This window comes from Haliotis rubra, unplaced genomic scaffold, assembly GCF_003918875.1.
Source record: "Haliotis rubra isolate DU_JTF1 unplaced genomic scaffold, ASM391887v1 Scf539, whole genome shotgun sequence".
Taxonomy (NCBI): domain Eukaryota; kingdom Metazoa; phylum Mollusca; class Gastropoda; order Lepetellida; family Haliotidae; genus Haliotis; species Haliotis rubra.
In genome coordinates, this window is record NW_025767234.1 from 163475 (window position 1) to 185495 (window position 22021).

Below are 22021 nucleotides of genomic sequence, written 5' to 3' on the forward strand. Positions count from 1 at the left end.
AATAATGGTTGTCACCCCTTCAATTTTTTAATTGGAGAGGGGTGTGGGTGGGGTGAGGTGTGTGGGGGTTGGGGTGGGGAGGGGTGACAACCATTATTGGCATGAGTATATACTAAAGGATGCTTTCATATAGTACCAAGACCCTGTCAGTGACAGTGTAGGTGTTTGAAATACCATGATATTTACGAAAGAATTCTTTCATCTGTCTTTGGTCTGTCTTGACCAGAAGTGTTCCGAAACCGGAGGCTAGAGACTGAAGACGCTTCTTTCGGTGTTACTTGTGCACACATGACGGGTCTGTTGTTCATGAACATGGCGCCAGCATTTGTGAAGCTGTACACCCTGCATAGGTGAGGTGAGGTGAAATTGGGTTTTACGTCGTACTTGAGAATATTTCGCTCATATGAGGACGTGCATGCGAGTGTATGTACTAGCCCAGACTTAAGCTGGTTTTATAGTGCTAGCCCACTGAGATACCATGCCGCAGTGAAGCATAAATACCCCAGTCAGACACATTTTACTGACTCCGAGCCGACCAGTCCTTGTTGTACCCATTAATGCCGAGCGCCAGACAGGGACCAACAAGTACCATATTTTAACGTCTTTTGGTATGACGCGGTCGGGGATCGAACCCGCGACCTTCCGCTCTCCAGGCGGACGCTCTACCCACTACACCACGGAGGCGGTCTGTACACCCTGCATAACAGGCATAGCTTTGGGGTATAGAAGTGTAAGACAGACCTTACACGGATGCTATTTTATGAATATGTTAGGTCCGTTTCAAGTCCTTTTATCATCTACTTTTAACATTGCATCGAGATAGATGAAATATCCCCTTGGTGTATCGGCTAATTATGGGAATGACTCTTGGTTGATTTTGAGATTTAACTTGCAGCATCGCCTTCTCTTCTCACCGATTGTTTATTGTTTAACGCCACACTCAGCAATATTCCAGCTGTATGGCGCCTGTCTGTATATAATCGAGTCTGGACCAGACAATCCAGTGACATCAGAGCATCGATCTGCGCAATTGGGGTACGATAACATGTTCAACCAAGTCATGATCACCCGATCCCGTTAGTCGCCTCTTACGACAAGCATGGGTTGCTGAAGACCAATTCTAACCCGGATCTTCACGGATGGGACAAGCATGGGTTGCTGAAGACCAATTCTAACCCGGATCTTCACGGATGGGGACAAGCATGGGTTGCTGAAGACCAATTCTAACCCGGATCTTCACGGATACACTTGGCACAGAACTAACATTACAATACTGGGCTACAGCACCAGGTGTCATTCAAAACACGAGCAACAATTCACAGTGTTTATTCAGACTGACAAATAATACATCTCAATGCTAAACTATGTTAGACATCGGGTAAAACGGAAAGTTTATTTATTAGATTTTCCAGTAAAATGGGTTGTCGAAACTGGACCAGTCGAACTTGGGCATCTCCGGCATTTTGACCCGGCCCCCACATTTACACGAATCTTTCTGGACACCGTTGATATTCGAGGAGCTTGTCGATATGGACCCAGCTCCACGGGGACAGCAGTACCTGACACCGTTCAGCTCGGCTTTGTTGGTTGCGTTGCGACATCCTGGATCACTTTCAGGTAAACAATCAGTTGGCCCTGCAACAGGGTGGAACGCCACGTATAGTGTTCAGTGTTAACGATACAGAACTATACTGTCTGTAAACTACTACTACATCAGCAGGTGCTACTACTACTTCAGCAGGTGCTACTACTACATCAGCAGGTGCTACACTTCAGCAGGTGCTAATACTACATCCACAGGTGCTACTACTAAACTTCAGCAGGTGCTACTACTACATCAGCAGGTGCTACTACTACTACTGCTCATGTACTACTACTACATCAGCAGGTGCTACTACTACTACTACTACTACTACTACTACCACCAGAACTACTGAATCTATTCCGTAACTTGAATTATTTCCTACAACCACCACCACCACTACTACTACTACTACTACTACTACTACTACTGCTACTAATACTCCCATTATTGCAACCACCACTACTAATGCTGCTAGAGCTACTTCTACTATTGCTACCTCTACTGCTTCTACTACTGCTGCTACTACTAAGTACTACTACTACTACTGTTACTACTTAGTACTACTACTACTACTACTAAGTACTACTACTGCTACTACTACTACTACTACTTACTACTGCTGCTACTGCTACTACTTAGCACTACCACTACTACTACTACTGCTACTACTACTAACTACTACTACTACTACTGCTGCTACTACTAAAGTACTACTACTACTACTACTACTACCACTACTGCTACTACTAACTGCTACTACTACTACTACTACTACTACTGCCACTACTACTACTACTACTGCTACTACTACTACTACTACTACTACTGCTGCTACTACTGGCTACTACTGCTACTACTACTACTACTAAACTACTACTACTACTACTACTACTGCTGCTGCTACTACTACTGCTGCTACTACTGGCACTACTACTACTACTAATCACCGCTACGACAACTCACTGATTCTGTGATAAATAGCTACTCATTCACCACCAATCACTGCAATGCCACAATCACTATCCTCACAAACACACCCTCATCCGTCAGGGTGTGATTCTGTATTGATAAATAACTTGGGCTCATTCACTACCGATCTAGTTATCAACAGCATGAACATCGATCTACGTAAATGAGGTGCGATGACGTGTCAACGAAGAGAGCGATCCCGACCACCCCACCATTTAGTCGCCTAGAGACTAAAGCCACTGCAAGTTTTAATGGATAGTGTGTTTTAATTTTAGCTTTAACCCAGACTAAGCACTATTCCAGCTATAAGAAGGCAATCTGTGAACAACCGAGTCTGGTCCAGACAATCCAGTGATCAACATCATGATATGATATGTGTTAAACAAGTCAATGAACCTGACCACCCAATCCCGTTAGTCGCCTCTTACGACAAGCATGGGTGGATAAAGATACATTCTAACCCGGATCTACAAGGGCAAACTCATGTCTTGACAGAGATCTGAACGGCTAAAGTTGTGACATGCAAGAGCTGGAAAAAAGACAAGAGTGAAGATACATGCTGAGTGGGAAAAGAGCGAACCTTTGGATTTACCGTCAGCAGAGTCCCCTTAACAAATAAAGCCATGTTTATTACAACCAAACATTTTAGTCAGCTCAGGAGAGCAGAATATAAGTTTCATGCATGATGAAAAAAATAGTTTCGCACAATTTACACAGCTCCCTCTTACACAAATGCTAGAGACTAAAGCCATTGCATCTTATAATCGATAGTGTGTTGTTTTACGTCATACTCAGCAATATATATGAAGGCAGTCTGTAAATAATCCAGTCTGGACCAGACGTACAATCCAGTGATCAATAGCATGAGCATCGATCTACCCAACTGAGATCCGATGACATGACATTGTGTCAACCAAGTCAACCAGGGTCGTCACTCACGTCTTATTAATGTTTTTTCGTACAAAGTCAATGTACAGTGAAAAGTCCACTATTTCCAGACATTTCCTGGAATTTTGATATTGATCTTCCAAATATACAGATATTAAAGTCAACGCGGGTCGCCACTCACGTCTTGACACAGAACTGAAAGGCTAAAGTTGTGTCATGCAAGAGCAGGAAAAAAGACAAGAGTGAAGGTACATGCTGAGTGGGAAAAGAGCGAACCTTTGGATTTACCGTCAGCAGAGTCCCCTAAACAAATAGAGCCATGTTTATTACAACCAAACATTTTAGTCAGCTCAGGAGAGCAGAATAAAAGTTTTTTGCATGATGGGAAAAAACAAATTGCACAATTTAGAGACCTTCGAAGTTCCCCCTACACAAAAAGTGTTGAAATCCCTAAGGAGGATATCAACTAAAATCATAACATTGCGTAAAATTTTCAACACTGTGCAAACACTGAACTGTAGGGCTCCCAAATATATAAAACTTCAAACACTTGGGCCATTCCCGTGGTTATTGCGATCGCAGATTATCCGCCCTTGAACCAATCAAACTTCCACTCGGGGGAAAGGTCAAGGGAGGTAACTCGTATCACCTGGAGATTAAAGCCACTGCTACTTTTCATGGATACGAAGACATCCTGTCCATGGAAGAGATTTTTAGGGATTTCTTTTGCGCGTCAGTTATCTTTTTCACTATTGAACTTCGATATTGAAAGTCGATCCTAACAACAGCACTATGTTGTTGATATTACCAGTGCAGCAATTATTTATTGGAATTTCCAAAACCTACTTCCTCAGGTATAATTTTTCAGATAAACGTTTGAATGAATCTCAGTTGAATTTATTGACAATTATTGGTGGAAGACTGATGCTCAGTGTTTGTCGAGATGACTCACCTGCCAGTGTGTGGCACATCAGCATACACACCAGTCCTACAGTCACCCATACACTCAGGGTGTTCATCTTGTTCTGGTTCTCTACAAAACACAAAAAGAGCATTAATAAGTAATGCAAAAACACCTTGCATATTGAGCGTTCATATTGTTTTCAATCACTCTCCTCTCTCTCGCTCCTCTTTTCCCTCTATTTATCTCTCCTCTTCCCCTCTCTTTCTCTCTCGTCTCCCCTCCACTCTCTCCCCAATCTTTCTCTCTCCCTCTCCTCTTTCCCTCCCATCTCTCTCTCCTCTTCCCGCTTTCCCTCTCTCTCTCTTCTTCCTCCTCTCCCTCTCCTCTTTCTCCTCTCTCTCTCTCTCACCTCTCTTTTCACTCTCTCTCTCCGCTTTCCTTCTATATCTCTCCTCTTCCTCCCCTTTGTCTGCCTCCTCCTCTTCCCCTCTCTCTCTCTCCTCATCCCCAATCTTTCTCTTTCCCATCCCTCTCCTCTTCCCCTCTCTCCCCTAATATTCTCTCTCCTCTCTCCTCCCCTCTCTCCTCTCTCTCCTCATCTCTCTCCCGCCTCTTTCCCTCTCTCTCCTCTCTCCCCTCTCTCCGCCATCTCCTCCCTCCTCTCCTCCTATATCTCTCTCTCCCATCTCTCTCCTCCTCTTTCTCTCAATCTCTCTCCTCTTCCCCTCTCTTTCTCTCCACCTCCACTCTCTCTCCCTCCCTCTCCACTTTCCCCTATATCCCCAATGCGTGTCTCTCTTTCCCCTCTCTTCCCAATGTATCTCCTCCTCTGTCTCATTCCCCCCAATGTCTCTCCCCCTAACCCCAATGTCTCTCTCATCCCATCTGTCTCCCCCATGTTTCTCTCTCTGAAACTGAAACCGCTCTCATGTTAAAGAGGAAAATATATCATGTGCCAAACAAACCGGTTTGCTCGGAAACAGATTGAGTCACGCCCCAGGCGTAAAAGTGTCAAGCTGTTGTTGTAACCACAATATGTCAGGCGACATCTGCCATTGAGGAAGTACAACATTGTCATGATTATACTGACACACACCTATATGTACCTTCAACAACATACCGGATTTCACACATTCAGCACCTGTGTGCGTTAAGTTTTTATGATTCCAACTCATTTGGGGGTAATCGGACTGATTGGAAAGGATATCGCAGATAACCTTAGGTCAATGTTGTCAGATCGGCTTTAATGCATATAAAGATTAAAAATGCGTATTTAGTTTTTAAAATCTATACTTATATGATAATACAAGTGAAAAACAATCTGAATATCACTGTACTTTTCAGACTAAAATCAGATCAGTGATGACTGAACATTAAACAAGTACCGCAAGCTGATTTCCATATCACGTGACCAAACTTTTTCTTTGTTTGCAAACAAACGCAGTATGCTTCTTGAGAGCAGTCACTGACTTATTGCTAAAATCAACTCTGCAGATGGAATGTCACAACCATGGTATAAATAGCCCCTAGTTTAATACTGTTTATCTAGTAAATATTTATAATATTTTTCTTGTAAATATAACCAAGCAATAACCAAGTATATGTCCAGACTCAACAATGAAATAAAACTACATGTTTTATCATTCGTTAACAGACTCAGTAAGAAGACTGGCTTTTCTTAAAGGCACAATGTCACACATTTTCGATCATATTTTGGCCTATATTATAAATTGGGACATATGCACTCAGCTCCCTATATATACAATACAAGACTTATTATCCCTTACGCCTTGCCTGAAATCGATAATTGAAACTTTGAGGCGAGCAGCTTCCAAACAGAGAACACTTGCCATATATGGAATGTAAATATTTACATCGAAAACTGTCGCACTCGGTGTTGTCGGTGTTTGCCGAACTGGCACCGATTTCTCGAAACGAACTTAAGTCTGAGTTTTTACTTAGAGTTTTTATTCAAATCTGAGAAAACGCAGGAGAATGCATTTTCCAGAATGAACTGAAATCGATATTACACTCTAACATAGTAGACAATTTGAGTTTGGTGAACACATTACTTTCTTTGTTTGGGCATTTTTACTTAAAAATGCTGTTGAGTTAAAAATTCAGCTGTTTCAAATTGTAAAACTCAGTTTGACATTTGAGTAAAAACTTAAGTTTGTTTCGAGAAATCGGGGCCTGGTTTCAGTCACAAGTTGTGCGGAGGATATTCTTAAAGAGCGCTCCAAGGGACATAACTAATTTTCGACCTGTAGAGGCCCGAGAGTCGAATTGATGCAACGTTGCATTATTCATTCGAACTTTGTAATTTAATATTGTAATCTAAATGCGTAATTTTTTTGGAATAAGTTATAAGGTAGATTCCTTGAGGACTGATAGTATTATTGAAAGAAATGCATTACTTATTTTAAGAGAAGTGTGGTGTGATATAGTGCCTTTAACAAAAGGAACCCTGGGCAGAAGAGCGGTGAAAATATCGACAAGGAACAGAGACTGTATCATGTAATTCTTTGCTTTATCATTGATTTTTTTAGTAATGATATGACATCGAAGACACGAGAACACACAAGAGACGAAATGGACATACCAGGAGTAGTGTTATGTGACTTTGTTCACAACAATAACACATATATTATTGTTTTAGTAATACATGAAATGACATCGAAGATACGATAATACACAAGGGACGGCATTATATACAAAGAATAGTGGCATGTGATTCTTTCACGAGTATAATGCATATTATATGTTTTAGTAATATATGACATCGAAGATACAATACCACTCAAGAAACAATATACACATACTATTAATAGTGTTATGTGATTCTTTCACGAGCATAATCTATCATTATACTCTTTTAGTAATATATGACATCGAAGCTACAATACCACACGAGGGCCTCCGTCATTAAAACGGAAGTTACGAAGACGCTTCAGGAACTGGTAACCAGTGCAAGAATTTAGTGAACAACTGAAAATATAATATAGAGCAAGATGCTTCAAATGTTTGTCTTCAGACATGTTTTGAACCTTGTCAATTAGGAAATCTGAGCCCTTATTCTCGAAACGTTTGTAGCCCTAAGAATTCTTAACTTTGGTCGTAGCCAATGTATTAAGAATGGGCTTAAGAAGTTCGCAGGCTACGAACGTTTCGAGAATAGCTAGCCTGGGCCTTGAGTTTCGAAGCTCTCTTAGCGCTAAGGTAGTCGTAAGTGCCATACATTAACATTAACTTACGACTATCTTAGCGCTAAGACAACTTCGAAAATCTAGGCCCTGGTACTTTGGAAGTCAATCACTCAACATTCTTTAACGTGACCCCAATTGAGAAGATTAATGCTCATGATGTTGATCACTGAATTGTCTGGTCCAGACTCGATTATTTACAATATAACTGTAATATTGCTGAGTATGGCGCTAAACAACAAACAAACAAAACAAACCTTACGTCACATTCGCATAAGTATACACGCACAACCGCAATAGTGTTACGGGGCAAATGTTCATCCTTGATTTTTACCTCTGTTTTGCCGTACGTAAAATGGAAGCAATAAAATATTTTTTTCCTAGAAGATAAAAATACCTTAAACTTCTAAATACTTAGCCCCTACCAGAGTTATCAAATATTAGAGTATTAAAAAATTCTTTAAAATTGCCCGTATCCATTTTAACAGGATAACTGCTCTATCAAGATTCTATACAAAATAGTCAAAACGATGTTTCAATTATCAAATTAACAACTAACAGAACGTTTTTCGAAATATAAAATAATTACACGACGTCTATTAAATGAACATGTCCCTGTGTAAACAACAATATTAAAACAATATAAAGGTAGATATATTCATACATTGGTAGAAAGTCTGTTATAAATTTGAAACAGCTCGAAACAAATGTGATGGTAATAGATTGTCATATATTAACTGTTACCAGCTGTTACGATGACATCTGAAGTAGGGCTAGGCTATATAAGTCACAGTGTCAATCAGCTCCTTGTGCAAGCCATTGCTAATGGATTCTTCTGAAACCCAGTTTACTCATGCGAAACATCACTGGTAAAAAAGTTAAATGGCATACCCTCTACTTATTTACATCGTACAAATATTTTCTAGCAACATAAACATAAGTTTATCAAGTTATCTCACCTATAATATCAAAATATCAAACAATAATTTTTCTCGACCCCACAGTGTTACGCACACCGTCTCTTACCGTGCTTCGTGCAGTATAGTGAGTTATCGTTATGTGAGTCAGATATTTCATCAGGTTCGGGAGTCAATACATGTACATGTCAGTTCCAATCCGATACCTCCACGTGTAGCAGACTGCGTTATGAACGACATCGTCTACGTGTTCAAATCCATTGTCGACCTCAACATGTTTAACTTGTCGTGTAACACCCCGGGGACATTAGGTCTATAGCTTTGATTGATTATTTAGCTGCTAAAATATCACATCTTTGTTAATTCGCGCATTTGCAGGCATTGTTGAATGTATATAGTAATATATCAATGCGCGCATGGTATTCATAATGAGCCAAAGCATTTAAACCAAAGTAAGTTTACGGAGGTTATTAAGCTGGCTTGTTTTAACCTGACATGAAAAAATAAATATATCGCCGGTTCATAGATTTTCGGACGATTTACTCGCACGAGAACGAGGCGAGTTGCAGACATTGAAAAAACTCGGATGATCGCGTGTGCTTAAGATAGGATTGCTTTATATAGATGTGAGTGTGTGTGTGTGTGTGTGTGTGTGTGTGTGTGTGTGTGTGTGTGCCTGTATATGTGTGTCTGTTTAGCTGTGTGTGTGTCCGTCTGTTTATCTGTCTGTGTGTCTGTATGTATCTGTGCATGTGTATGTGCGTGCGTAAGTATGTACATGATATATCTTATAATAAGTATAAACATTCTATTAAAAGCAACATACATACCGTCTATTTTCACCACCCCTAATCCCCGTGGAGAGTGATAGCTTCTTCATCACGTAATGTGATTGTTACTATTCATCACTAAACACATGCATTTATATCTATAAACATTGCACGGTTTCCTGAATTAGTAAATTACGCCACAATGTGATTAGTCAGTCTGACAACAATAAATATAGTCAAACTGAACCTTCTCCTTTAGACGGTGGTGTGAGGTCAACTTTTGCCGCAATTCATCGAGAGTAACTGCCCTCTATCAAAGGGAAGCTACTCTAGTCTGTGACTCCTAACGTTGGGCTGGCTTTGTTCCGTCATAATATTTAGCAACACGTGACAAACTGTTTGTTCATCAAATACCATACAATAGAATTATTTTCCCTAAATGTTACATAAACACGGCTATATCGAAGCAATATGAACAAAATTGGTTGTAATTCACGTCATTCATCTAAAACCATGTGCGATTACCTCCCTTACAAACCGGTAAAAATATCGGCAGATATTCCAGACTAATTGCATTATTCTGTGGCGTGGAGGTTTTAGTGTATACACATTTACGATTGTGTGATACCAACAACAGTGTCAAGATGGTAAACATCGTTTAAATACCAGTTAAAATCTGAAATACACTACTCTGCGTCTGATCTTGCGTATCCGTCTGTAACATTCAATAGACACAGATACCTAGTAAAACAGGCTGTTGACGTTCACGGATCCATGCATAAACGACAGAATTAGATTGTGAAACAAAATTTCCCTGAAACTCTAAAAAAGTCCAATCTAAAACACCTTGTTATAATTTGTTGGATGCGGTAGTAATACAATGGAAGCTGACAATGTCTCATTTGGCCAGTGATAATGAAATTGATAAATGAAGTGCAGCAGAAGTCTTTACTCTGGGAGCTACATTTGACGCATAAGGGTAGTAGCAGTTTTCAAATACGTTTTGTAGCATTGTACACATAAGCAGCATAACAGTGTGCGTTTATAGTTTGGGTATCACAAATATATGGGTAAGTACTATAACAGGTTGAGTGAGTGAGTTTAGTTTTACGCCGCACTCAGCAATATTCTAGCTATATGTCGGCGGTCTGTAAATAAACGAGTCTTGACCAGAAAATCCAGTGATCAACATCATGAGCATCGAGCATACAAGATCACGACGTCACACAACATGAAACGTGTTCACTACCAATAACGTTGCACAACGTGAAATGTGTTCACTACAATATCACGACGTCGCACGACATGAAACGTGTTTACTACCAGGTCACGACGTCGCACAACGTGAAACGTGTTTACTACCATATCACGTCGCACAAAGTGAAACGTGTTCACTACCAGATCACGGCGTCGCACAACGTGTAACGTGTTTACTACCATATCACGACTTCGCATAACGTGTAACGTGTTTACTACCAGATCACGACGTCGCACAACGGGAAACGTGTTTACTACCATATCACGACATCACACAACGTGAAATGTGTTTACTACCAGATCACGACGTCACACAACATGAAACGTGTTTACTACCATATCACGACGTTGCACAACGTGAAACGTGTTTACTACCATATAACGACGTTGCACAACGTGAAACGTGTTTACTACCAGATCACAACGTTGCACAACGTGAAACGTGTTCACTACCATATGACGACGTTGCACAACGTGAAACGTGTTTACTACCATATCACGACGTCTCACAACGTGAAACGTGTTTACTACCATATGACGACGTCGCACAACGTGAAACGTGTTTACTACCATATGACGACTTCGCTCAACGTGTAACGTGTTCATTACGAGATCACGACGTCGCACAACGTGAAACGTGTTCACTACCATATCACGACATCAGACAACGTGTAACGTGTTCATTACCATATCACGACGTCGCACAACGTGAAACGTGTTTACTACCATATCATGACGTTGCACAACGTGAAACGTGTTCACTACCAGATCACGACGTTGCACAACGTGTAACGTGTTTACTACCAGATCACGACGTTGCACAACGTGAAACGTGTTTACTACCATATCACGATGTCGCACAAAGTGAAACGTGTCTACTACCATATGACGACGTCGCACAACGTGAAACGTGTTCACTACCATATGACGACGTTGCACAACGTGAAACGTGTTTACTACCATATCACGACGTCGCACAACATGAAACGTGTTTACTACCATATCACGATGTCGCACAACGTGAAACGTGTTTACTACCATATCACGATGTCGCACAACGTGAAACGTGTTTACTACCATATGACGACGTCGCACAACGTGAAACGTGTTTACTACCATATCACGACGTCGCACAACGTGAAACGTGTTTACTACCATATCACGATGTCGCACAACGTGAAACGTGTTTACTACCATATGACGACGTCACACAACGTGAAACGTGTTCATTACCATATCACAACATCAGACAACGTGAAACGTGTTCACTACCATTTCATGACGTTGCACAACGTGAAACGTGTTTACTACCATATCACGTTGCACAACGTGAAACGTGTTTACTACCATATGACGATGTCGCACAACATGAAACGTGTTTACTACCATATCACGACGTCGCACAACGTGTAACGTGTTTACTACCATATCACGATGTCGCACAACGTGAAACGTGTTTACTACCATATGACGACGTCACACAACGTGAAACGTGTTCATTACCATATCACAACATCAGACAACGTGAAACGTGTTCACTACCATTTCATGACGTTGCACAACGTGAAACGTGTTTACTACCATATCACGTTGCACAACGTGAAACGTGTTTACTACCATATCACGACGTCGCACAACGTGAAACGTGTTTACTACCATATCGCGACGTCGCTGGCGTGTAACGTGTTCACTACCACATCCACGACGTCGCTGGCGTGTAGCGTGTTCACTACCAGATCACGACGTCGCGTTTTACACAACGTGAAACGTGTTTACTACCATATCACAACATCAGACAACGTGAAACGTGTTTACTACCATATCATGACGTTGCACAGCGTGAAATGTGTTAACTACAATATCCGCGGCGTCACATAGCGTGTAACGTGTTTACTACCAGATCGCGACGTCGCGCTGGCGTGAAGCGTGTTCACCACCATATCGCGACGTTGCATAGCGTGAAGCGTGTTTACTACCAGATCACGATGTCGCATAGCGTGTAGCGTGTTCACTACCATATCCGCGACGTGCGCTGGCGTGTAACGTGCTTACGTTTACCAGATCACGGCGTCGCACAACGTGAAAGCGTGTTCACTACCATACCCACGACATCGCGCTGCGTGAAGCGTGGTAACTACCAGATGACGACGTTCGCACAAAGTGTAACGTGTTCATAACCAGATCACAACATGAAACGTGTTTACTACCATATCACGACGCCGCGCTGGCGTGTAAGCGTGTTTACTACCATATCACGATGTCGCATAACGTGAAACGTGTTTACTACCATATGGCGACGTCACGCACAACGTGAAACGTGTTCATTACCATATCACAACATCAGACAACGCGTGAAACGTGTTCACTACCATTTCATGACGTTGCACAACGTGAAACGTGTTTACTACCATATCACGTTGCACAACGTGAAACGTGTTTTACTACCATATCACGACGTCGCGCAACGTGAAACGTGTTTACTACCATATCACGACGTCGCATGGCGTGTAACGTGTTCACTACCATCATCGCGACAACGCTAACGCACAACGTAGCGTGTTCACTATCAGATCACGACGTCGCTGGCGTGAACGTGTTTACTACCATATCACAACATCAGACAACGTGAAACGTGTTTACTACCATATCATGACGTTGCACAACGTGAAATGTGTTAACTACAATATCACGACGTCACATAACGTGTAACGTGTTTACTACCAGATCACGACGTCGCACAACGTGAAACGTGTTCACCACCATATCACGACGTTGCATAACGTGAAACGTGTTTACTACCAGATCACGATGTCGCATAACGTGTAACGTGTTCACTACCATATCACGACGTCGCACAACGTGTAACGTGCTTACTACCAGATCACGACGTCGCACAACGTGAAACGTGTTCACTACCATACCACGACATCGCACAACGTGAAACGTGGTAACTACCAGATGACGACGTCGCACAAAGTGTAACGTGTTCATAACCAGATCACAACATGAAACGTGTTTACTACCATATCACGACGTCGCACAACGTGTAACGTGTTTACTACCATATCACGATGTCGCACAACGTGAAACGTGTTTACTACCATATGCGGCGTCGCACACAATAGCGTGAAACGTGTTCATTACCATATCACAACATCAGACAGCGTGAAACGTGTTCACTACCATTTCATGACGTTGCACAACGTGAAACGTGTTTACTACCATATCACGTTGCACAACGTGAAACGTGTTTACTACCATATCACGACGTCGCACAACGTGAAACGTGTTTACTACCATATCACGACGTCGCACGCGTGTAACGTGTTCACTACCACATCACGACATTTCGCACAACGTGTAACGTGCTCACTATCAGATCACGACGTCGACAACGTGGAAACGTGTTTACTACCATATCACAACATCAGACAACGTGAAACGTGTTTACTACCATATCATGACGTTGCACAACGTGAAATGTGTTAACTACCAATATCACGACGTCACATAATGTGTAGCGTGTTTACTACCAGATCACGACGTCGCACAACGTGAAACGTGTTCACCACCATATCACGACGTTGCATAACGTGAAACGTGTTTACTACCAGATCACGATGTCGCATAACGTGTAACGTATTCACTACCATATCACGACGTGTCGCACGTCGCGACAACGTAACGCGTGCTTACTACCAGACGACGACGCCGCACAACGTGAAACGTGTTCCACTACCATACCACGACATCGCACAACGTGAAACGTGGTAACTACCAGATGACGACGTCGCACAAAGTGTAACGTGTTCATAACCAGATCACAACATGAAACAACATGAAACGTTTACTACCATATCACGACGTCGCACAACGTGTAACGTGTTTACTACCATATCACGATGTCGCACAACGTGAAACGTGTTTACTACCATATGACGACGTCACACAACGTGAAACGTGTTCATTACCATATCACAACATCAGACAACGTGAAACGTGTTCACTACCATTTCATGACGTTGCACAACGTGAAACGTGTTTACTACCATATCACGTTGCACAACGTGAAACGTGTTTACTACCATATCACGACGTCGCACAACGTGAAACGTGTTTACTACCATATCACGACGTCGCACAACGTGTAACGTGTTCACTACCACATCACGACTTCGCACAACGTGTAACGTGCTCACTACCAGATCACGACGTCGCACAACGTGAAACGTGTTTACTACCATATCACAACATCAGACAACGTGAAACGTGTTTACTACCATATCATGACGTTGCACAACGTGAAATGTGTTAACTACAATATCACGACGTCACATAACGTGTAACGTGTTTACTACCAGATCACGACGTCGCACAACGTGAAACGTGTTCACCACCATATCACGACGTTGCATAACGTGAAACGTGTTTACTACCAGATCACGATGTCGCATAACGTGTAACGTGTTCACTACCATATCACGACGTCGCACAACGTGTAACGTGCTTACTACGTGCTTCTTCATCACCTGAATTAGTAAATTACGCCACAATGTGATTAGTCAGTCTGACAACAATAAATATAGTCAAACTGAACCTTCTCCTTTAGACGGTGGTGTGAGGTCAACTTTTGCCGCAATTCATCGAGAGTAACTGCCCTCTATCAAAGGGAAGCTACTCTAGTCTGTGACTCTAACGTTGGGCTGGCTTTGTTCCGTCATAATATTTAGCAACACGTGACAAACTGTTTGTTCATCAAATACCATACAATAGAATTATTTTCCCTAAATGTTACATATAAACACGGCTATATCGAAGCAATATGAACAAAATTGGTTGTAATTCACGTCATTCATCTAAAACCATGTGCGATTACCTCCCTTACAAACCGGTAAAAATATCGGCAGATATTCCAGACTAATTGCATTATTCTGTGGCGTGGAGGTTTTAGTGTATACACATTTACGATTGTGTGATACCAACAACAGTGTCAAGATGGTAAACATCGTTTAAATACCAGTTAAAATCTGAACAAAATTTCCTGAAACTCCATATCACGACGTTGCATAACGTGAAACGTGTTTACTACCAGATCACGATGTCGCATAACGTGTAACGTGTTCACTACCATATCACGACGTCGCACAACGTGTAACGTGCTTACTACCAGATCACGACGTCGCACAACGTGAAACGTGTTCACTACCATACCACGACATCGCACAACGTGAAACGTGGTAACTACCAGATGACGACGTCGCACAAAGTGTAACGTGTTCATAACCAGATCACAACATGAAACGTGTTTACTACCATATCACGACGTCGCACAACGTGAAACGTGTTTACTACCATATCACGATGTCGCACAACGTGAAATGTGTTTACTACCATATGACGACGTCACACAACGTGAAACGTGTTCATTACCATATCACAACATCAGACAACGTGAAACGTGTTCACTACCATTTCATGACGTTGCGCAACGTGAAACGTGTTTACTACCATATCACGTTGTACAACGTGACACGTGTTTACTACCATATCACGACGTCGCACAACGTGAAACGTGTTTACTACCAGATCACGATGTCGCATAACGTGTAACGTGTTCACTACCATATCACGACGTCGCACAACGTGTAACGTGTTTACTATCAGATCACGACGTCGCACAACGTGAAACGTGTTTACTACCATATCACGACGTCGCATAACAACGTGAAACGTGTCGTCGCACAACGTGAAACGTGTTCACCACCATATCACGACGTCGCATAACGTGAAACGTGTTTACTACCAGATCACGACGTCGCACAACGTGTAACGTGTTTACTTCCAGATCACGACGTCGCACAACATGTAACGTGTTCACCACCATATCATGACGTCGCATAACGTGAAACGTGTTTACTACCATATCACGACGTCGCATAACGTGAAACGTGTTTACTACCATATCACGACGTCGCATAACGTGTAAGATGTATTCCCATATAAGATCACGACGTCGCACAACGTGTAAGATGTATTCCCATATAAGATCCGGACGTCGCAAAACGTGTAAGATGTATTCCCATATAAGATCACAACTTCGCACAACGTGTAACGTCTTTACATACAAGATCAAGAACGTGTAACGTGTTTACGTGCAACATTACGACGCGCACAACGTGTAACGTGTTTACATACAAGATCACGACCAATACAGTTTATAAGTTATTGTGAAACATTATCTAGATAGCGTCACGGTGTGGTAATAACAAGCTGTTGTCAAAAGAATAACTTTATGTTAATATTTTAATTTGTTATCTGAAACATATAAATATTGTAAATATGAAACAGTTGGTCCGTTAACGTGTAGCTCACCTGACTTTATTTTATTTGCATCATCATCGTTATAATCACATAGTTCACACGCAACAAGGCGTACGTATACGACATCGCACAACGTGAAACATGTTTACGAGCAAGATCACGACGTCGCACAACGTGAAACGTGTTTACTAGCAGATCACGACGTCGCACAACGTGTAAGATGTATTCGGATATCAAAACACGATGTCGCACAACGTGTAACGTGTTTACTACCAGATCACGACGTAGCACAACGTGTAACGTGTTACATACAAGATAACGACGTCGCACAACCTGAAACGTGTTTACATACAAGATCACGACGTTGCACAACGTGTGAAAATATAACCTCCATTCTTTAATTCCTTACCGGCACTTTATTTGTATAGGGATATCATCAGGTCGATCTATCTTAGTAGTAATGTTCCGTATTGTTCTTACGCAGATTGTATTTTGAAAGGACAGCCGTTGCTGTCATTGTCCAGACAAACAAACAAACAAACAAACAAACAAACAAACAAACAAACAACTCGAGTGAAAACTAAACGTCAAAATAAAATAAACGAACACAAAGTTAATCTAGCATTTCAAATGAACACATTCTGATGTGTATGGCATATCTGACATATCGACCACCCACACCTGTGCAAACAGAACGATCATTAATCGTTCAATAACTATAGATTAATCTGTGACTGTGATCAGTATGTAAACATGTGAACAACCAACAAAGCGAACACATGCAATGTCAGTTTCGTACACCCTGTATAGTGACACCTCGGTATACCATCTGCAACTACACGATGCGTACTTGCATACATTACTTTTTGTATCTTTCTGTGGTCCTCTTATGATTATTATTATCATGCTATGATTATGATAAAGGTATGCTAGTGGATAAAACCTCTGCATTCGTCACGTGGAAGACGCGGTCGTGCCGAAAATAGGTATAAAGCGTGACGCCCATTTCTGGTGTCCCCTGGTGTGATATTACTGGCATACTGCTAAAAGCGGCGTAACACCACACTCACTCACTCACCAACTCACTCGCTCATATCTTAAAGTATCTAGCAAAAGCTGAGTGATATGTATCAGTATTTCTTGTTGGTGCAGTATCTCGTTTAACCAGACTCCTTCAATCCGGACCCTTGCAGCTGAGCTGGATCCTTCGGCTAGCCTGTGTTTGTTTCATTGCTTGAGGTTTTTAAAAGCAAGATTTATGGATGTCAACTTCTTTATTGTGAATAACACGACGTTTCGGAGTCTATGCTTGCACCTTCATCTGATGAAGGAGCAAGCATATGCTAAAACAATAAAGAAGTTGACATCCATAAATCTTGCTTTTCTTATGTATTCCACTTCTAAATGCCCTTCAAAGATTTGAGTTTTTTACATAGCAATATTCGCCACAATCAACAGTATTGTAGTTATATTGCAGTCTTGATCCCGGGGTCTGCTGCGCTAACGCTTCGACACTACTATGAAAACATTCTAACCACCCGTTCTTGGATTTTTCTTTAGTAAATATATGGCATGTCGCCCTGCAGTGATGGCCGCCATTCGGTGGTCATTGCCGGTGTAAGTATCGAAGCGTTCGCGCAGCAGACCCCGGGAACCAGGCTGGTTATATCACAGCGGCCTGTGGATATTCGAAATTCGACCGGACACCATTTGGTCATGACGACACGCAACCATTCAAAGCACCGAGACCTCTTTCTCTAATGTTTGGTGCCACTAATGATATTATGTATTACAGAAGACCTTAAAGGGTTGGTTAAGAGCGGGGTGTAAAGCTATTCACAACCATAACTTCCGTTATTATTATTATCCATTCGGAACTGCCGATTTCGTTCTTGTTCGAGATACAAGTGTACGTTATATGCGTTTCTAAAGAATGTAGAGGCCCTCACCGATTCGTCACTACTCGCCTCTTTCCGTAACCTCCATTCGGCTTGTCTCGGAATAACACGAGTTGGTCACGAATGGCCCTCACCCCGATTGACGAATTTAAGACTTCCCTGTGGTGTACTGTTCGTTTCTTTATACACTGGATGTCCATGTTTAATATTCACCTAGAAAACGTTGACTTCTACCTATTTATCATAGCCATATATCTTGTACTTCCAAGTGGAAGGGTCGGTGGGGTAGCCTAGTGGTTAAAGCGTTAGTTGCCGAAGACCCGGGTTCGATTCCCCATATGGGTACAATATGTGAACCCAATTTCTGATGTCCCCTGTCGTGGTATTGCTGGAATATTGCTAAAAGCGACGTAAAAGTAAACTCACTCACTCTAAGTAGAAACTGGAACGGTAGGGTAGCCAAGTGGTTAAAGCTTTCGCTCTTCACGCTGAAAACACGGGTTCGATATAAACTGATGCATTCACACAAGTGATTCTCCGTTAATGATGCATTCTCATAGAACTGAAAGTACTAAACATACAAGGTTCTACTCACAATGACTAAGTGACTATTGGGCTCACTTGAAGTGTACAGAACGTGGGGATTCGAACCCTGGTCTCTGGCGTGACAAGCCAAAACTTTATCCACTCGGCCACCCAGCAACCCGAGGTCTCAAAGAACTATATAGAGACATTATATATGAATTATATCTCAATGTACGACGTGCTTGTCATCCAGTGCCCCCAAAATATGTGATAAGCCAGGAACCCTTCTTCCAGAAAAACACTCGAAAATGATGTACATATTTAATTTATTAATCAAGAATATTATTGTATAAACGTTTTGCCGAGATGAACAAATACGCTATCAGCTGATAACGCCTAGCTTTTGGAAGGTTAAATTTCACCCATCAGCCCAACATTAAATATGCAGCAATGGTCGCTCGATGTCAATACATATGTATGACGTAGTTGGTTATTGCATCAGTAAGGTCGGCTTTGACAGAAATATCGAGAGATACCAGACAACCTACCTTTATGTCCTTGTACCCGGAGCTAATGACGACAGAAGCACATCACGCTAATATTTCAGATGGTGCCACATGTGCGTGTTCACGTGCTCATTGCCCGTGAGGAATCAATGGCAGCGACACATGGTGCATTGATTATTCAGAGGAGACAACTCATGACCAACAGGGACGGTATTTGCCAAGTCAGTGCATTTGATTGAGAACCGCAGTCAGAATTGTAGTTTTTTGAGTAATTAATGTCCATGATATGACAATCGCCCGTAACATTTACATATTCATCTTGTAAATCATACAAAACATATTTACTTTCTTGCACTAAGACTTGATATCATGCAGAAAGAATTACCCTCAAGTTGAGACATTGACAACCATGTTTAGAGATTTACCGTAACCCAGAAAGATTTACTTTCAATCAGAAAGATTAATGTTTTTAAGTATCGTGCAGAAAGATTTGCTCTCAAGTAGGGAGATTCACAGTCAATGCTGGGAGATGTACTGTCATGCAGAGAGGTTTACTCTCAAGAAGAGAGAATTACTATCAAGCGTCAAGATCTACCTCAATATAGAAAGATTACAATAAAGCATGAATATTTACAAATTTGCACAGAGATTTACTATCAAGCGGAGAGATATCTATAATGCAGAACGATTTACGCTTAAGTCGAGTGATTTACAATCAAGCAGGAAAAGTTACAATCATGCAGTTGGATGTACCTTTACGTGCACAGATTTACTATCAAACTCATATATTTACTACATCATACAGAAATATGACATTAAAGCATCAATATGTACTATTATGCAAAGAGATTTAATTTCAAGCGAAGAGATATACTATTAGGCTATTGAAAAGAAACTGAAAGAGTTACTATCATGCAGTCAGATTTAGTCTCAAGTACTCTCATTTACTATTAGGCTGGTAGATCTATTGAGAGATATACTGTCATAGTGATTGATGTATCATTACACTGAAAGATTTACTATCACAAGGAAGTGATGCTATCATGAAGGAATATGTTTTATATGCATAGCACTGGAAAACACTATTTTTTATCGACAACATTATTACTTTTGATGTTTTATTGATTGATATAGTAACGCTGATATCAATACAGTACGGCATTATTTGTTTATTTTATTTTTTGTCTTTGTATATCATTTGATTAAAGGGTGCAGTGTGGTAGCCTAGTGGTTTAAGAAATCGCTCGCCATGCCGACGACCCGGGTTCGATTCCCCACATGGCACAATGTGTAAAGCCCATTCTGGTGTCATTGTTCGTGATATTGCTGGAATATTGCTAAAAGAGGCGTAAAACCAAACTTACTCACTCACTCTGATTAAAGAAATTGCTTGATTAGTTTCTCAGAATTTGAAAACGTTTAACAGAGGTTCAGTTAGGAATAAATTGAATTCCAGCATCATAACACTTAATGAAATATTAGTTAAATATAGTTAAATACAGCAAAATTTAAATCATAGTTTTCCAGTGTTATCATGTCAAGACGTCATCCAAAAACTTTCAAAATCATCGGTTTTTCACAAGAAATTGACATGCAAAGTTTTAAAATTTGTAACCTCTTATTCGAGTTAGAGAGTTAACGTACTTTACCTGTTGTGAAGTTAGGAAGCTCCTGACGATCTGACGCTTGAGCAGCATGGGCGGTCCCTTTTATCTGTCATTTTCATGACACGTGGCACAGCAAGCAGGCCACATCAGGTGACTTGCATGTATGCGTTTTTCGTTATGTTTCCGCTGTCTCTCCTGTAGAAACGACTGGAGGTTTTCCTTTTTGTGGTTTGTGGATATAATTCCCTGAGCGTTAAACGAAGGTGACTGCTTAGTGTTTAAACAATGATTTGTTAATGCCTTTCGAAGCGAAAGACTTAAATGATGTAGAAAATATAATGCTGTGTTTTCAATGTATTATCTCGTATGCTTGATATTGTAGTAACTGCAATTTGCATTTTGTTACAAATAATTTTGTAAATAACAAGTAATATACATGTGTGTCTACCAACAATGAAAACAGAAAGTTCTAAAGAAAAGCTTCCGTCTTGATGCGGTCGTCGGCTGTTTATTTAATTCTTATAATACAACCTCTAACACTTGATTGCTTTATTTCCTGAAAATATTTTCAGATCCGCAGAATAACTAGAATAATAAATATTAAAAAGACAACAACATTGTGTTGTCTTTTTTCCTAGTAGTCTACACGAGCGCTATCCGTTGGAGATATC

General features: G+C 41.1%; 1 protein-coding gene and 1 long non-coding RNA gene across 6 annotated transcripts; one reads left to right on the forward strand and one right to left on the reverse strand.

Annotated features, from left to right (window-relative positions):
• Nucleotides 1-1310: 1310 nt before the first annotated feature.
• Nucleotides 1311-21488, reverse strand: LOC124253318. 5 transcript variants are annotated; one of them, XM_046687069.1, is made up of 4 exons: nucleotides 21393-21488; nucleotides 4395-4475; nucleotides 3135-3161; nucleotides 1311-1635 (listed from the first exon to the last, which is right to left on the reverse strand). In XM_046687069.1, the coding sequence occupies exons 2-4, from the start codon at nucleotides 4459-4461 to the stop codon at nucleotides 1400-1402; spliced, it is 330 nt and encodes a 109-aa protein (XP_046543025.1). In that variant the 5' UTR covers nucleotides 4462-4475; nucleotides 21393-21488; the 3' UTR covers nucleotides 1311-1399. The 5 variants fall into 5 exon arrangements, with proteins under 5 accessions (XP_046543025.1, XP_046543022.1, XP_046543026.1 ...); XM_046687066.1 differs by lacking the exon at nucleotides 3135-3161 and adding an exon at nucleotides 3719-3745 and having other exon boundaries at nucleotides 21393-21487; XM_046687070.1 differs by lacking the exon at nucleotides 21393-21488 and adding an exon at nucleotides 19786-19901.
• On the forward strand, nucleotides 1642-1970 carry LOC124253320. Its single transcript, XR_006892181.1, has 2 exons — nucleotides 1642-1762; nucleotides 1824-1970. It is a non-coding gene; the product is annotated as an uncharacterized LOC124253320 (long non-coding RNA).
• Nucleotides 21489-22021: the final 533 nt, after the last annotated feature.